Below are 12,460 nucleotides of genomic sequence, written 5' to 3' on the forward strand. Positions count from 1 at the left end.
TGTGAAGCCCTTTGCATCAGGCCTGGGATGAACTACCTTTACTGGCTGCATCCAAACCTTCCCCTATGTGCCTGGTCTTGATTTACAGCATTATGAGCAATCCATGCCTCTGCACCAGAGACCCAGAAGCCCCCCTGACTTCTTTCTCTTCTTCCTCCACCCAATCCTGTAGATTGGGTCCTGTAGATTGCGTTTCCCTCCTGTCACACTCACCTCTTCCATCTCCTATCTCCTTTCTTCATTTCTTATGAGAACTGCTGGAATAGAACCTAGCTGGTCACCCTGACTTCTTTTTTTTTGAGATAGTCTCGCTCTGTTGCCCAGGCTAGAGGGTAGTGGCACAAATCTCAGCTCACTGCAAGCTCCACCTCCCAGGTTCAAACAATTCTCATGCCTCAGCCTCACACCTGTAATAGCTGCATTCTCACCTGTAACAGCTGTCTTCCCACCTGCAATAGCTGGGGTTACAGGTGTGCTCCACCACACCCAACTAATTTTTGTATTATTAGTAGAGATGGGGTTTTGCCATGTTGGCCAGGTTGGTCTCACACTCCTGGCCTCAAGTGATCTGCCCACCTCAGCCTCTCAAAGTGTTGGGATTACAGGCATGAGCCACCACTCCCAGCTTTCATTCTTTTCCCAACATATTCTCCACCTCATAACTAGAATTATCAAAATATGTTCATGTCTCATTTTATCCAAAACTTTTGCACAGCTGCAGTCAATTATGTGTAGATTCTGAACCTCATGTACATGATGTCTTAATCTGTTTTCTGATGCTATAACAGAATACCATAGACTTGGTAATTTATACAGAAAATAAGTGTATTTCCCATGGTTCTGGAGGCTGGGAAATCTAATAACAAGGTGCCAGCATCTGGTGAGGGCCTTCTTGCTGCATCATAGCATGGCGGTGGGCAAAACATGAGACAGCAGGTGCATGCCAACTCAGGCCTCTCTTCCTATCCTTATAAAGCCACTAATCCCATCATGAGGGCCCCACCCTGATGATCTCATCTAACCCAAATTACCTCCCTAAGGCCTCACCTCCAAATACCATCAACTTACTAGCTTGTGCATTAAGTTTTCAATATATGAACTTTTGAAGGACACATTCAAACCACGGCACATAATATCATTTGATCCACACAATAACACTACCAGGTGGGTATCTCTGGATGAAAAACGAGAGCGTTCATGGGAAAAAGTTCCTTGCCCAAGGTCACATGACTAGGAGATGGAGGAGGCTGGCCTGGAACACCTCCTTGGGGTTGGCAAAGCATTTCATTCACATCCTCATTCTCTCATGCAAACCCTCTAAGGTTCACAGGGCAGTTATACTGTGCTCATTTACAGGTCAGAAAACAGGTTCTAGAGTCAATGCGGCCTGCCAATGGCGTGTGAGTGACTCTCACCTGGTGTGTCTGATATGACACCCAGTTCCTGGCTTGACCTTTCATTGTATAGCCTCCTCACTAACCAATGCTCTTTTTTCAAACCTTTTGCAACAAGAAGAATCAGACTGAGGTAGAAGGAGTGGAAATTCATGCCACTCACCTGAGCTATCAAATCTCCATTTTCTGCATGGACCAAGATCACAGCTCCCAGCCCCTTAAGGAAGGTAAAGGCTTCGTAGAGCTATGGAGAGATAAACAGGGGTTGGTGTGAGATTAAAAAAAAAAAAAATCACAGCAGGTGCATTCACGAAGACCATTCTTCTCTCACACCCATTCAGTCATTCACCTGCCAGCCTCTGCAGACACATTCATATGGATGGAATGTGCTGCTATACAAGTCAGACTTGGAAGGACCGTTCCTTGACCCTGACATCTTGTAGATCCAAAAGCAGGGAGCTGAGGATGGGGCACAACTGGTCCAAGTCACCCCAGGGCATGAAGACAGACTCAATCTCAGTGCCTATCTGTGCCTTTTGCTGTCTTTTTGGGTTGGCTTTTTTGAAACACCTGTAGGTGTTAATGGCAACAACTGGTCCTGAGAAATCACAGTTAGTTTTACAGAAATTGTCTAACTAAATCTGCTGAGGCTGTACCATAGCCACCCACATGCCACAGAAGATGTGTGCATCCTTACAAAAATGTGAACCCATACCATTTTATAGACAATGGTGGGGTGGGGAAAACAAGCTCTCTAATCACCCCAATACTCAGATAATATATAGTATGCTAACCATCCTCTCAATTAGCCAAAACAGGCCCGGCCCACTGCCCAGTGTTCTCCTCCTACCTGAGGAGAATCTGTATTTGGGCATTTGCCCCTGGTAAGGGCCAAAACCATGAAGCTCCCTCTCCGGTTTTGTTCTCCATGCATGCAAGACAACATCCCCTGGGATGCCTGCTTTCCGACACACATCCCTATTTCAGCAAATAGGGAAGACATGTGGAGGCATGAAGCACTTTTGAGAACCTGCACCCAGAGGCTGCTCGATTCCATCCATGTCCAGGGCTCCAGTGGTTACAATGAAACAGGTGAAAATCACAATTATGCCAGCACATCACATGCTATGTTTTCTATGTAACTGAACCAATTTTCAGCTCTTTGAATGTCTTTTGTTGATTGTATCAAAGGCCTCCTGGACATCTTGGGATAAGTTATTTTCTGTAACTCCAAGTGTTTATTTGAAAGGAAGGACATAAAGTGCTTCTCCCATTGCCCATCTATCTCCATGGTAATAACCAGTTACCCTGCTTACTGATGCCTGTATGGCAGCATTCTGTGCTAGGCACCATTCTAGCACTTCACTCGTCTTATGAAATCATTCAACTGCCTCTATAAGGCATGGCTATTATGAGCCTAAAGCACAGAGAAGTTGGGAGAGCTGCCCCTGGCTGCACAGCAAGCAGCCGGTATGGCCAGGGCTTGCAGCCTGGCTTGGCTGTAGCCTCCATGATTTTCTCCACACACTAACAAGCAGAGCAAAGGAAAGTGACAACGAAACAAAACTAGGAGACCCAGGAGTATAAGAAGGCCAGGTGTCCTGTAAGTCGTAACCGCTACTCCTGAAGAACAACTTGCGGCTCCATCTCCCTTGACTTGCTGCATCTACGTAATAATCGTTTGCTGTTGGCAGGGCCAGAAATGTTCCATCTTACAAATGTGACAAGACTAGCATGTTGCAGTTGCTGTGAGGGAAGGCCAGGCAGTCTGTCTTCCTGTGTCAGAGCTCAGAAATGGTCCCCATCCTTGCCTGAATCCCAGAATCAAATGCAGAGCTTTTGGGAAGTACAGGTTCCTGAATCCAACACCCAGCATCCGTAACGTGCACTAAGAATTGGTATTTGAGTGAGCTCTCCAGATGATGCTGAGGATAAGCCAGGTTTGGGAGCCGCCAAACCAGGGACCCCCTTCTGCATGCCACTCACACGGTCAGAAAAGAACAGAAGGCCAGCAGGGGCAACAACTGACACCATATCACACAGCCACTCCGTGCCAGAATCAGGACTCGAACCCTGCGGCTTCTCACAATCTCCCTTGCCCTGTGCTGCCTGGACTGGCAAAGCTGGCCCAGTCCTGCCCAGACAAGAGGGGAGAGGGCGAGTGTGAGGGACCTACCTGGCTGTCGGACATTTGGTAGAGATCCTTATAGGCCATGTAGACTTGGAAGGAATTGACGCCTGTTTCAAGAAAAAAAGGATAAAAAAAAAATGTTTAAGAAAAAACAGAAGCATATCTTTCCAATAAATCAATGACCACAGAGCAGAGTGGTAGTCACCAGGAGAGAGGAGTGCCATTGGGATCCCCAAAGGGGCACCTATCCAGTCTGAGGGTGTGGGTGAAGGTCAAAGGAAGCTTCCAGGGAAAGTCACACCTAAGCAGAATCTGAAGGTGATGGAGAAGAAAGGGAGGAGGAGGAGGAGGAAGAGGAGGAGGAGGAAAAAGAGGAGGAGGAGAAGGAAGAGAAAGAGGAGGAGGAGGAGGTGGAAACTCCCCAGGCTGAGAGGGAGGGGTGTGATAAGGATAAGGAAGGGTGTAATAAGAATCTGCAAGGAAGATGAAAAGACATTAGTCATGCAGCTTCTAGAAATGTCCTAAAGCACATGCTTTTTTATCCCATTTTTTAAAAAATTGTGTTTGCAATTCCCATAAAGACATCAACAGTGACAGCTGCTCTGTCCGGGAGAGCTGAGTTCAGGCCTCAGTTGCTGTGTAGCACTGGAGAAGTTACTGCACCTCTCTGGGTTTCACTTTCCCCATTTCTGCAAAGAGGACATTACACCAAATGTGCTGGTTTCCCATCCTGGAAATGCCCTGCACTGGACTGTACAGTACGCTCAGGACGACTATCAAGATTTCTGGGGAAGGCCTTCTGACTTAGAGAAGGATGCACTAAAACGCTTTAGGACAAAGGAAACCAGGTGTGTTCCTCCTTCCCTTTCTTTTCTCCCTCCCTGCGTCTCTCTCTCTTTTCCTTCCCTAACTTATTTATTCATATTATAAACATTTATTGAGAGCCTGCTCTATGCTAGGCATGTGCTAAGCGCTTGGGATACAGAAGTTACTAAAGGCATCTTTCAGGAAATCAATCAGCTGGTCCGCTGATATTTGATGCATCTCTTGGTATGCAGGCACCGGCCATGCAACTGTGAGCAAGATGACAAGTCCCTGCCCGGAGGGGGCTCGCCATCTGGGCTGGGGTGTGGGAATACCAGCAAGTCAACGGGCAAAGACAACTCAGTCTGATGATCCCTATGTGGGGGATGCATGGGGGGTTGCATCTGTCAGGGGGCTTCAGGGAAGGCTTCCCAGGGGAGTGCAGCTCAGCACGAACAGGAGACTCGCTAGGAAAAGGCAGGGAGAGTGTTCCTGAAGGGGCCAGCGCTCACTCACACAGCTCCAAGGGCCAGAGGCAGCCTCGAGCAGATGGGAAACGGAGGTGCAGGGGGCCAGGGCTCTGGGCCCGAGGAACTGGAACAAGCCGGTCTGGAGGAGTGGGCGCATCCTCACGAGCCAGGCGGACAGCTTGTGATTTATTCTGGGGATGATGTGGAGCCGCTGAGAGCGTTTAAGCTGATTAGAAAATAAAAACCTGGCCGGGAGCAGTGGCTCACACCTGTAATCCCAGCAATCCAGGAGGCCAAGGTGGGCGGATCACTTGAGGTCAAGAGTTCAAGACTAGCCTGGCCAATATGATGAAACCCTGTCTCTTCTAAAAATACAAAAATTAGCCAGGCGTGGTGGCGTGCACCTGTGATCCAAGCTACTCTGGAGGCTGAGGCAGGAGAATCACTTTAATACGGGAGGCAGTGAGCTGAGATCTCACCAGTGCACTCCAGCCTGGGTGACAGAGTAAGACTCCGTCAAAAAAAAAAAAAAAAAAAAAAAAAAGGAGAGAGAGAGAGAGAGAGAGAAAGGAAGGAAGGAAGGAAGACAAGACCAGACCTGCATCTAAGAGATAGCAAATGTTGGCGAGGATGTGGGGAAAAGGAAATTCCTGAGCACCGTTTGTGGGAATGTAAATTAGCACCACCACCTCTACGGAGAACAGTACAGAGGCTCCTCACAAAACTAAAAACTGAATTACCATATGCTTCAGCAGTTCCACTACCGGCTAAAAATCCAAAGGAATTGAAATCAGTATGTCCAGGGGATGCCCCCACTCCCGTGTACACTGCGGCATTATTTACAACAGCCAAGATTAGGAAGTAACCTGGGTCCATCAATGAATGAACGGATTTTATAAATGTGGTAAATGTACACAATGGAGGCCTTAGTAAAGAAGGACATCCTGTATTGCAGCAACAAAGTAGAAGCTGTGGAACCCTATGTTAAGGGAAATAAGCCAGGCACAGAAAGGCAAATACTGCACCATCTCACTTATAAGTGGAATCTAAAAAGTTAGTTGATTTCATAGAAGCATACAAAGTAGAAAGGTTGCTGCCAGGACCTGAGCACAATCGCCATTCGCCTGCTAGTGACCCAGGCCAGATGCACACAGCACAGGGCTCCCTGGATGCCTGCAAGCAGCACAGACCCACTAGGCCCCATGGAGCCCAGTGTCTTTCCCTGCAAACTCCACTGCCACTCCAGAGACCCTTGCATCTCAGTGAGGGGCACCCTAAACGACCATTCACTTAGGGCAGCAACCTAGGGAAAATTGCTCAGAACTTAATATTAGGTAAGGAAAGTAAGATACGAGACTGTCAATTTCCTTGGATTATTACTGTTATGTAGTTGCGGTGAATCACACAGCAACTGCAATACAAGGATAATGCCTTTTTCTTTTAAAAGATAGGGTCTCACTCTCCGAGCCAGGCTGGAGTGCAGTGCTCACTCCAGCCTCAACCTCCCAAGCTCAAGCAATGCTCCCGCTCAGCCTCCCAAGTAGCTGGGAGGCTTGCACCACCACTCCCGGCTATGTTTTTTTTTTCATGGTCTCACTATGTTGCCCAGGCTGGTCTCAAACTCTGGGCCTCAAGCAATCCTCCCTCCTCAGCCTCCCAAAGTGCTGGGATTAGAGGCGGGAGCCACCATGGCCAATAATGCCTTCTTGATAGAAAGAGCTTAAACAGCTATATGAAAATGCAAATTGATGAGTGGGCGAAGAATACAATCAGATACTCACATAAGGAAAAAGGTATGCAAAATGTTGAATGTAATCAGTAAAGAACTGCCAGGAAAACCACAATGGTGGTGTCTTTCACCCATCGAATCGGCAAGAATTTCATAGAAGCAGTAACACCCAGTGGTGCAAAGGTGCAGGGACTAGAGACTCTGGCATAGGATTTGCAGGGGTACAAGGGGATGCATGTTTCAGGAAACCAACTTGGCAATAAGCGTCATAATCTTGAAAAATGCTAAAACCTTCGACCTTCTAATTCCACTTCTGGAAATCTGAAGAAAAATTAGAAATGCAACCAAATGTTTATACATGAAGATGTTCACCATAATAGGATTTATAATAAAACAAATAGAAAGCCTAAATGACCAATAAAAAGAAAATAGCTAAGCAAATTAACCATTATATTGTACATTAGGAGCCATTAAAAAGTTACTGATGAAGAGTAATGTGACTCGTAAAATGTTAAGTGAAAAAAGAAGGGTTCCACATAACAGCTATTGCACAACCACATAGGGAAAAATCATCCAAATACACAGGGAATGGAAAGCAATAATCCTTCACATGAAGAGTAAATTGTGATTGGGGGTAGCACCAGAGGAAAACAATTTTTTTCCTTCCATTTTCTGACTTTCTTTAAATATTGGGGATGATACTGTTATTATGAGAAAACATAGCACAGCTATTTTCAAAACTGGAAACACATCCTCGCTCTCCTTGAGGCACCACCACTTGAGGCTGCCTCCTCAGAGGGGCCCCGACTGCCCCTTTCTGGACAGATCGCTCATGCCCTGACTCTTTCCGTTCTGTTGTTCTTCGCTTCCTTGGTGTCTTCTGATCAGTTCCCCTCCATTCACTGTAATGCACCCCATGAAGTGTCTACATTGTGCTGGTGTGAACCCAAACAGAGGGGAGCCAAGGTGGGAAGCAGGGACATATAGACACGGTCCCCTCCCTCACAGAACTCAGGGTTTGACAGAAGAGCCAGACAGACAACATCCCATAATCCAGGAACAATGGAAAAAGTGCCCCAAAGGAGGCCTAAGTAACCAGCATTGGCTATTCAAGGAATGAAGCAATTCTGACTGGGGAAATGGGAGAAGGTAATGGTTGAGGTGGGTCTCGAAGGTGAGTAGCACTGGGCAGGCAGAGGAGAAAGGGCATTCATTCCTGGCAGGGGATCCGCATGAGCAAGGGCCTCGCAGCATAGCCAGTTTCAGGGATGGCAGCCAGGCTAGTGATCAGGGTGATAGGAAAGAAAAGTGAGGTTAGATCAGCAAAGGCCTAGCATGGCAGGCTGCAGAGACTGGATCTGCTTCTGAGAACAAGGACAGCCCACAGGTTTTCAAGGAGAAAAGGATGGACTCTGTAAAGGGACTAGCCTGTTTCCTCACTGTCATGGGGCAGAGGGCAGCTCCTAATCAGGCTCAGAGCAGATGCAGACAGGGGGATTTTTCACTCCACATAATCCTTGGATCCGCCAAAGAACCAGGGATTTCCCAAAACCCCGTTCTGAGGCTTTAACTGACCTTTGTCCTGCACCAGCACGTCCAGCTCCTCCCGAACGCCATCGTACCAGCTTGTGATGTCCACGTGAAGGGAGTAATCACAGCAGGATTTGGTGTCAGCTGCTTCGTGCCACTTCTCGAAGGAGGTCAGTAGGCTGGACCCAGGCTCAGGAACAACATGGTCAACTGGGACAGGGAAATATGCATCATGATGCTTCAGACTCAAGTATTCCAATGGTAGCCACCATCATTACCACCACCACCATCATTGCCATCATTACCACCACCACCATCATTGCCATCATTACCATCACCACCATCATCATCACCATAATTATCACACCATCACCACCATCACTATGACAGCCACCATCATTATCTCCACCACAATCATCATCACCGTCATTATCAACCCATCACCATCACTATCATTACCATCACCATCATCGTCATTACCATTATCACCATTACCACTGCCATTATCACCATCATTATCACCCCATCACCGTCATCACCATGACCACCACTATCATCACCATCATTATCACTCATCACTATCATCACCTCTACCACCATCACCATCATCATCATCACCATCATCATTACCATTATCACCACTACCACTGCCATCATCACCATCATTATCACCCCATCACCATCATCACCATGACCACCACTATCATCACCATCATTATCACTCATGATTATCATCACCTCCACCACCATCACCATCATCACCACCATCACCACCACCACCATCCACTATCATCACCACCATCCACTGTCATCACCACTATCATTATCACTCCACCACCATCATCACCACCCCATCACCACACCACCACCATCATCACCATCACTAACATTGTCACCACCACCATCACCACCATCATCACCATCATTACCATCATCATCATCACTATCATTATCACCCCATCATCATCATCACCATCACCATCTTCTTCACCACCATCCTATCACCATCATCATCATCAACCCTATTATCACCCCATCACCATCACCACCAACCTTTTCATAATCACTCCCACCATCATTATTGTCATATTGCCATCACTGTCACTATCATTAACCATAACCATTAATTAGCAATGACATCATCACCATCATCTTCAGTCTTTATTACCACCATCATCACCACCATTGTCATCATCATCACCATCATCGTAACTATTTATGGAATGCTCACTATTTGTCAGATAATGTCACAAAAGCTTTACATAAGCTTGTTCATTCAATCCTCACAACTGTCCTGTAAAGTGAAAATTAATATCCCCATTTTGCAGATGAAAAACTTGAGGCTCAAAGAGGGCAAAGCAATTGCTCAAGAGCATACAACTAGTAAGCAGAAGAAGGAAGGTTATCCAAGACTTGTCAGATAGTCTGAACTCTTACCCACTGCTCCAAGCTGCCTCCTTTGGCATAGAATGCCAAGATGAAAAGGACCTCCAAGACCAAACAAGTTCACTTCATCATCCTTTTTTCAAATAAAATCTTAAATGTAAAGTAGATGAGAAAGGGGAGCCTCCAGTCTTTTAAACCTCCTTGACTTCATATACTCTGAAGCTTACTGCCCTGTTTCTTCACACCCCCACCCTTCACAGGCAGATGTCAAAAAGAAAAGTCTCACCTCTCCTCCTCCCACTCACACCTCCATCCACCTAAAGCATCAGCCTTTGCTACTATGACCCTCACATCTCTAGGTCTAACGGGAGCATGCAGTCCTCAGTTTCTTGGCCTCTCGGGGCACAGAAGGTCCCTCCCTCCTTCCTTAAACTTGCTCCTCTGCAGCTTCCATGGCAACGCTACCTTCTGGCTTTTTCTTTCCTTTGTCCTACTTCTTTGGCTGCCGCTTCTCAATCATCCTGAGGACTCCATCCCCTACTGTTCACTAGGCTCACTAACTGGATCCCTTTGCTTTGCACCAGCTCATTGAAACACGCCACGTGCTCTGAGCTACAGAATTCTGAACCCGGTTGTGTTCTTGGCTTCTCCACCGAGATGACTCAAAAGCTCCCCCAAACCAGAATGTCCAAAACCTCATGCAGTACTGTCCCCATCCCCACCCCAGCTGTGGTGGACATCACCAAGTAACGGTTCCACAGCCAGAGGCCCAGGTCACCCGTGCCACTTCCTTTCCCTCGCATGCCCCCATGTCTGACCCAGCACCGAGGGCTGTTGACTGGCCTTCATAAAACCCAGAAGCTGTCCACTTCTGCCCAGTCCACGGCCACGCTGCCCTCATCTCTCAGCTGTATTATGCCATCGCCTCCCAGCTGGTCCTGCCACATCCCATCCCGGCCACTCTATTACAGTCTCTCCAAAACACGGAACAGTTCACATCTCTCCCTGCTTAAAATACCTCAACGCTGCCTGTCACCCATATGAGAAAGAGCCACAGCTTCATCAGGTCATCGAGGCTCAGGGTTGTCCTCTCCTTGCAGCCTTGCCTCACAGGATGTCATCCCTCAATCTCCACACCCCTGCCCCACAGGCCTCCCTGCAGTCTCTGGAATGGGAGGTGTGTTCTCACCTCAGGGCCTTTGCATATGCTATTCCCTCCTCCCGGGGCTCTGCTCTTCTCTGCCCCCTTCCCCTGGTTAATTCCAACTCATTCTTCAGATCCCTGTACGAATGTCGCTTCTTCAGAGAACACTTCCCCGAGGCCCCGCCCCTCAGTTCAAAGCACTGTGCACCCTTCTTTTACAGCAGGAGTCACAGTTTCTAGTCATACATGTGGATGATTAGTGACTCCCAGAGAGATGACAGGCCCTTGACAACGAGCATCTTTCCTGCTTTTGTTCACCTGATACAGCACCCGGTGTGGACTCTTAATTAACATTTGTTGAATGAAGATGGGGAAGGGCGGGGACCCTTTCAGAGCCCCGGACTGTGGTCCTCGTGTGCTTTCACAGGCTCTTGGTGTTCCATGAAGCACACTTTGGAAACTGCCCTTCACAGGTGAGGAGGATAAGGTTTACAGGGCAGGGCTTCCCAGGATCTCACAGCTGGTGATGGAGAAAAGCAGGGGACATCCCAGGAACGCTGGCTCCTCATCCAGGACTCTTTCCCCTGCCCTATGCAGTCCCCCTGAGCCCGGAACTTCCGTGCCCATCTCTGAGAACTCTCATGTCCCATGCACTACATGAAGGAATCTCATGTACGTCTCCAAACTACCCTAGGCGCTTCCCACCGTAAGGCCCACATTACAGACAAGGAAGCTGAGGCTCAGAGAGGCCAAGTGCTAGCCACAGTCATGCAGCTGCCTGCCGAGTGCCAGTGCTCGGGTTCAAACCCTGGCCACTGGGATCCAAGTCCAAGTCTAGATCCTCCTCCCATTTCCCATCCAGCAGATCCACGGGCTGCCTTTTGGAAGAGGGATCAGGACAGTGCTTGCCTGAGAAGTCGAGCCCCACTCCTGGCTCAGGGACTTGGCAAACTCTGCCCATAGCAGTGGGCTTCAGCCCACAGACCACGCTTCCAAAGGGACTCCTTTGTGAAGAAGTGGGAGAGACGGGCAGGGTTGGGGCCAGCTTACAGACAAGTAGCCTGGAACTGAAGAGCCTAACAGTTGACAGAACATTTACAATAAACTGTGGCCTATTTAGTTAAAATTGCTTATTAAAATGAATTCAAGCAAAAGCAGCTCTTCAAAATCAACACAAGAAACAGCAATCGGGCTGCACAGGGCTATGGAGGAGGAATCCAGTTTCCCAGACCGAGCACTGTTGGGGACTGGTCTCATTGCCCACAGTATTTCCTTCCCTCCCCAGCCTCACCAGGGCTCTCTGTGGCACAGTGTGCTGCTGTCAACTTTGGGCTCGGCCACGTGACTGACCTTGGCCAACAGAATGTGGGTGGAAGCTGCAGCATGGAAGGGAAGAGATGAGGCAGTGAGAGGAGGCAAGTTTCGGCCAGAATCCCCTGCATTCTGCCATTCACCAGGAGAATAGAGTGGCTGGGGAGTCGCTGGGTCCAGAATGGGAGACCCATGGTGCCCGAGTCCAACCTATAGCTGAGCACAGCCACTCCAGCCCCATGCCCACTCCTGCACACCCTCAAATGAGAAAAACAAGTGTTGCTTGAGATTTGGGGGCTGTTTGTTACGTGGTCTTATCACAGTATTACTGCAGCAATACTGACTAATACAACCACTTCCCAGCTATGTCTCCTTGGGCAAGTTGCTTTACCTCTCTGAGCCTCTATTCTCCCATCTGTCACAATAATACCTATGTCACTGGTTCTGAAACCACAGCCATCTTCACATCATGTTGAAGGGTTTTCTTTTTTTTTTTTTTTTTTTGCTTTATCTCCCTATAATCCATGTCTTCTTCACTTAATGCTTTTCTTTAAACAAATT

General features: G+C 47.9%; 1 protein-coding gene across 3 annotated transcripts in view; it reads right to left on the bottom strand.

Moving 5' to 3' along the window:
* CRMP1 (collapsin response mediator protein 1) overlaps window positions 1–12,460 on the bottom strand; it is a 70,980-nt gene that overhangs the window by 26,896 nt on the left and 31,624 nt on the right. For all 3 annotated transcript variants that reach the window (XM_031664731.1, XM_031664730.1, XM_031664732.1), the window contains exons 4-6: window positions 8,104–8,268; window positions 3,571–3,632; window positions 1,558–1,638 (exon numbers count right to left, since the gene is read on the bottom strand). In XM_031664731.1, the coding sequence (XP_031520591.1) occupies window positions 1,558–1,638; window positions 3,571–3,632; window positions 8,104–8,268 (308 nt within the window). The remainder of the gene's footprint in view (window positions 1–1,557; window positions 1,639–3,570; window positions 3,633–8,103; window positions 8,269–12,460) is intronic.

The sequence above is a fragment of the Papio anubis genome, chromosome 3 (assembly GCF_008728515.1).
Source record: "Papio anubis isolate 15944 chromosome 3, Panubis1.0, whole genome shotgun sequence".
Classification (NCBI taxonomy): domain Eukaryota; kingdom Metazoa; phylum Chordata; class Mammalia; order Primates; family Cercopithecidae; genus Papio; species Papio anubis.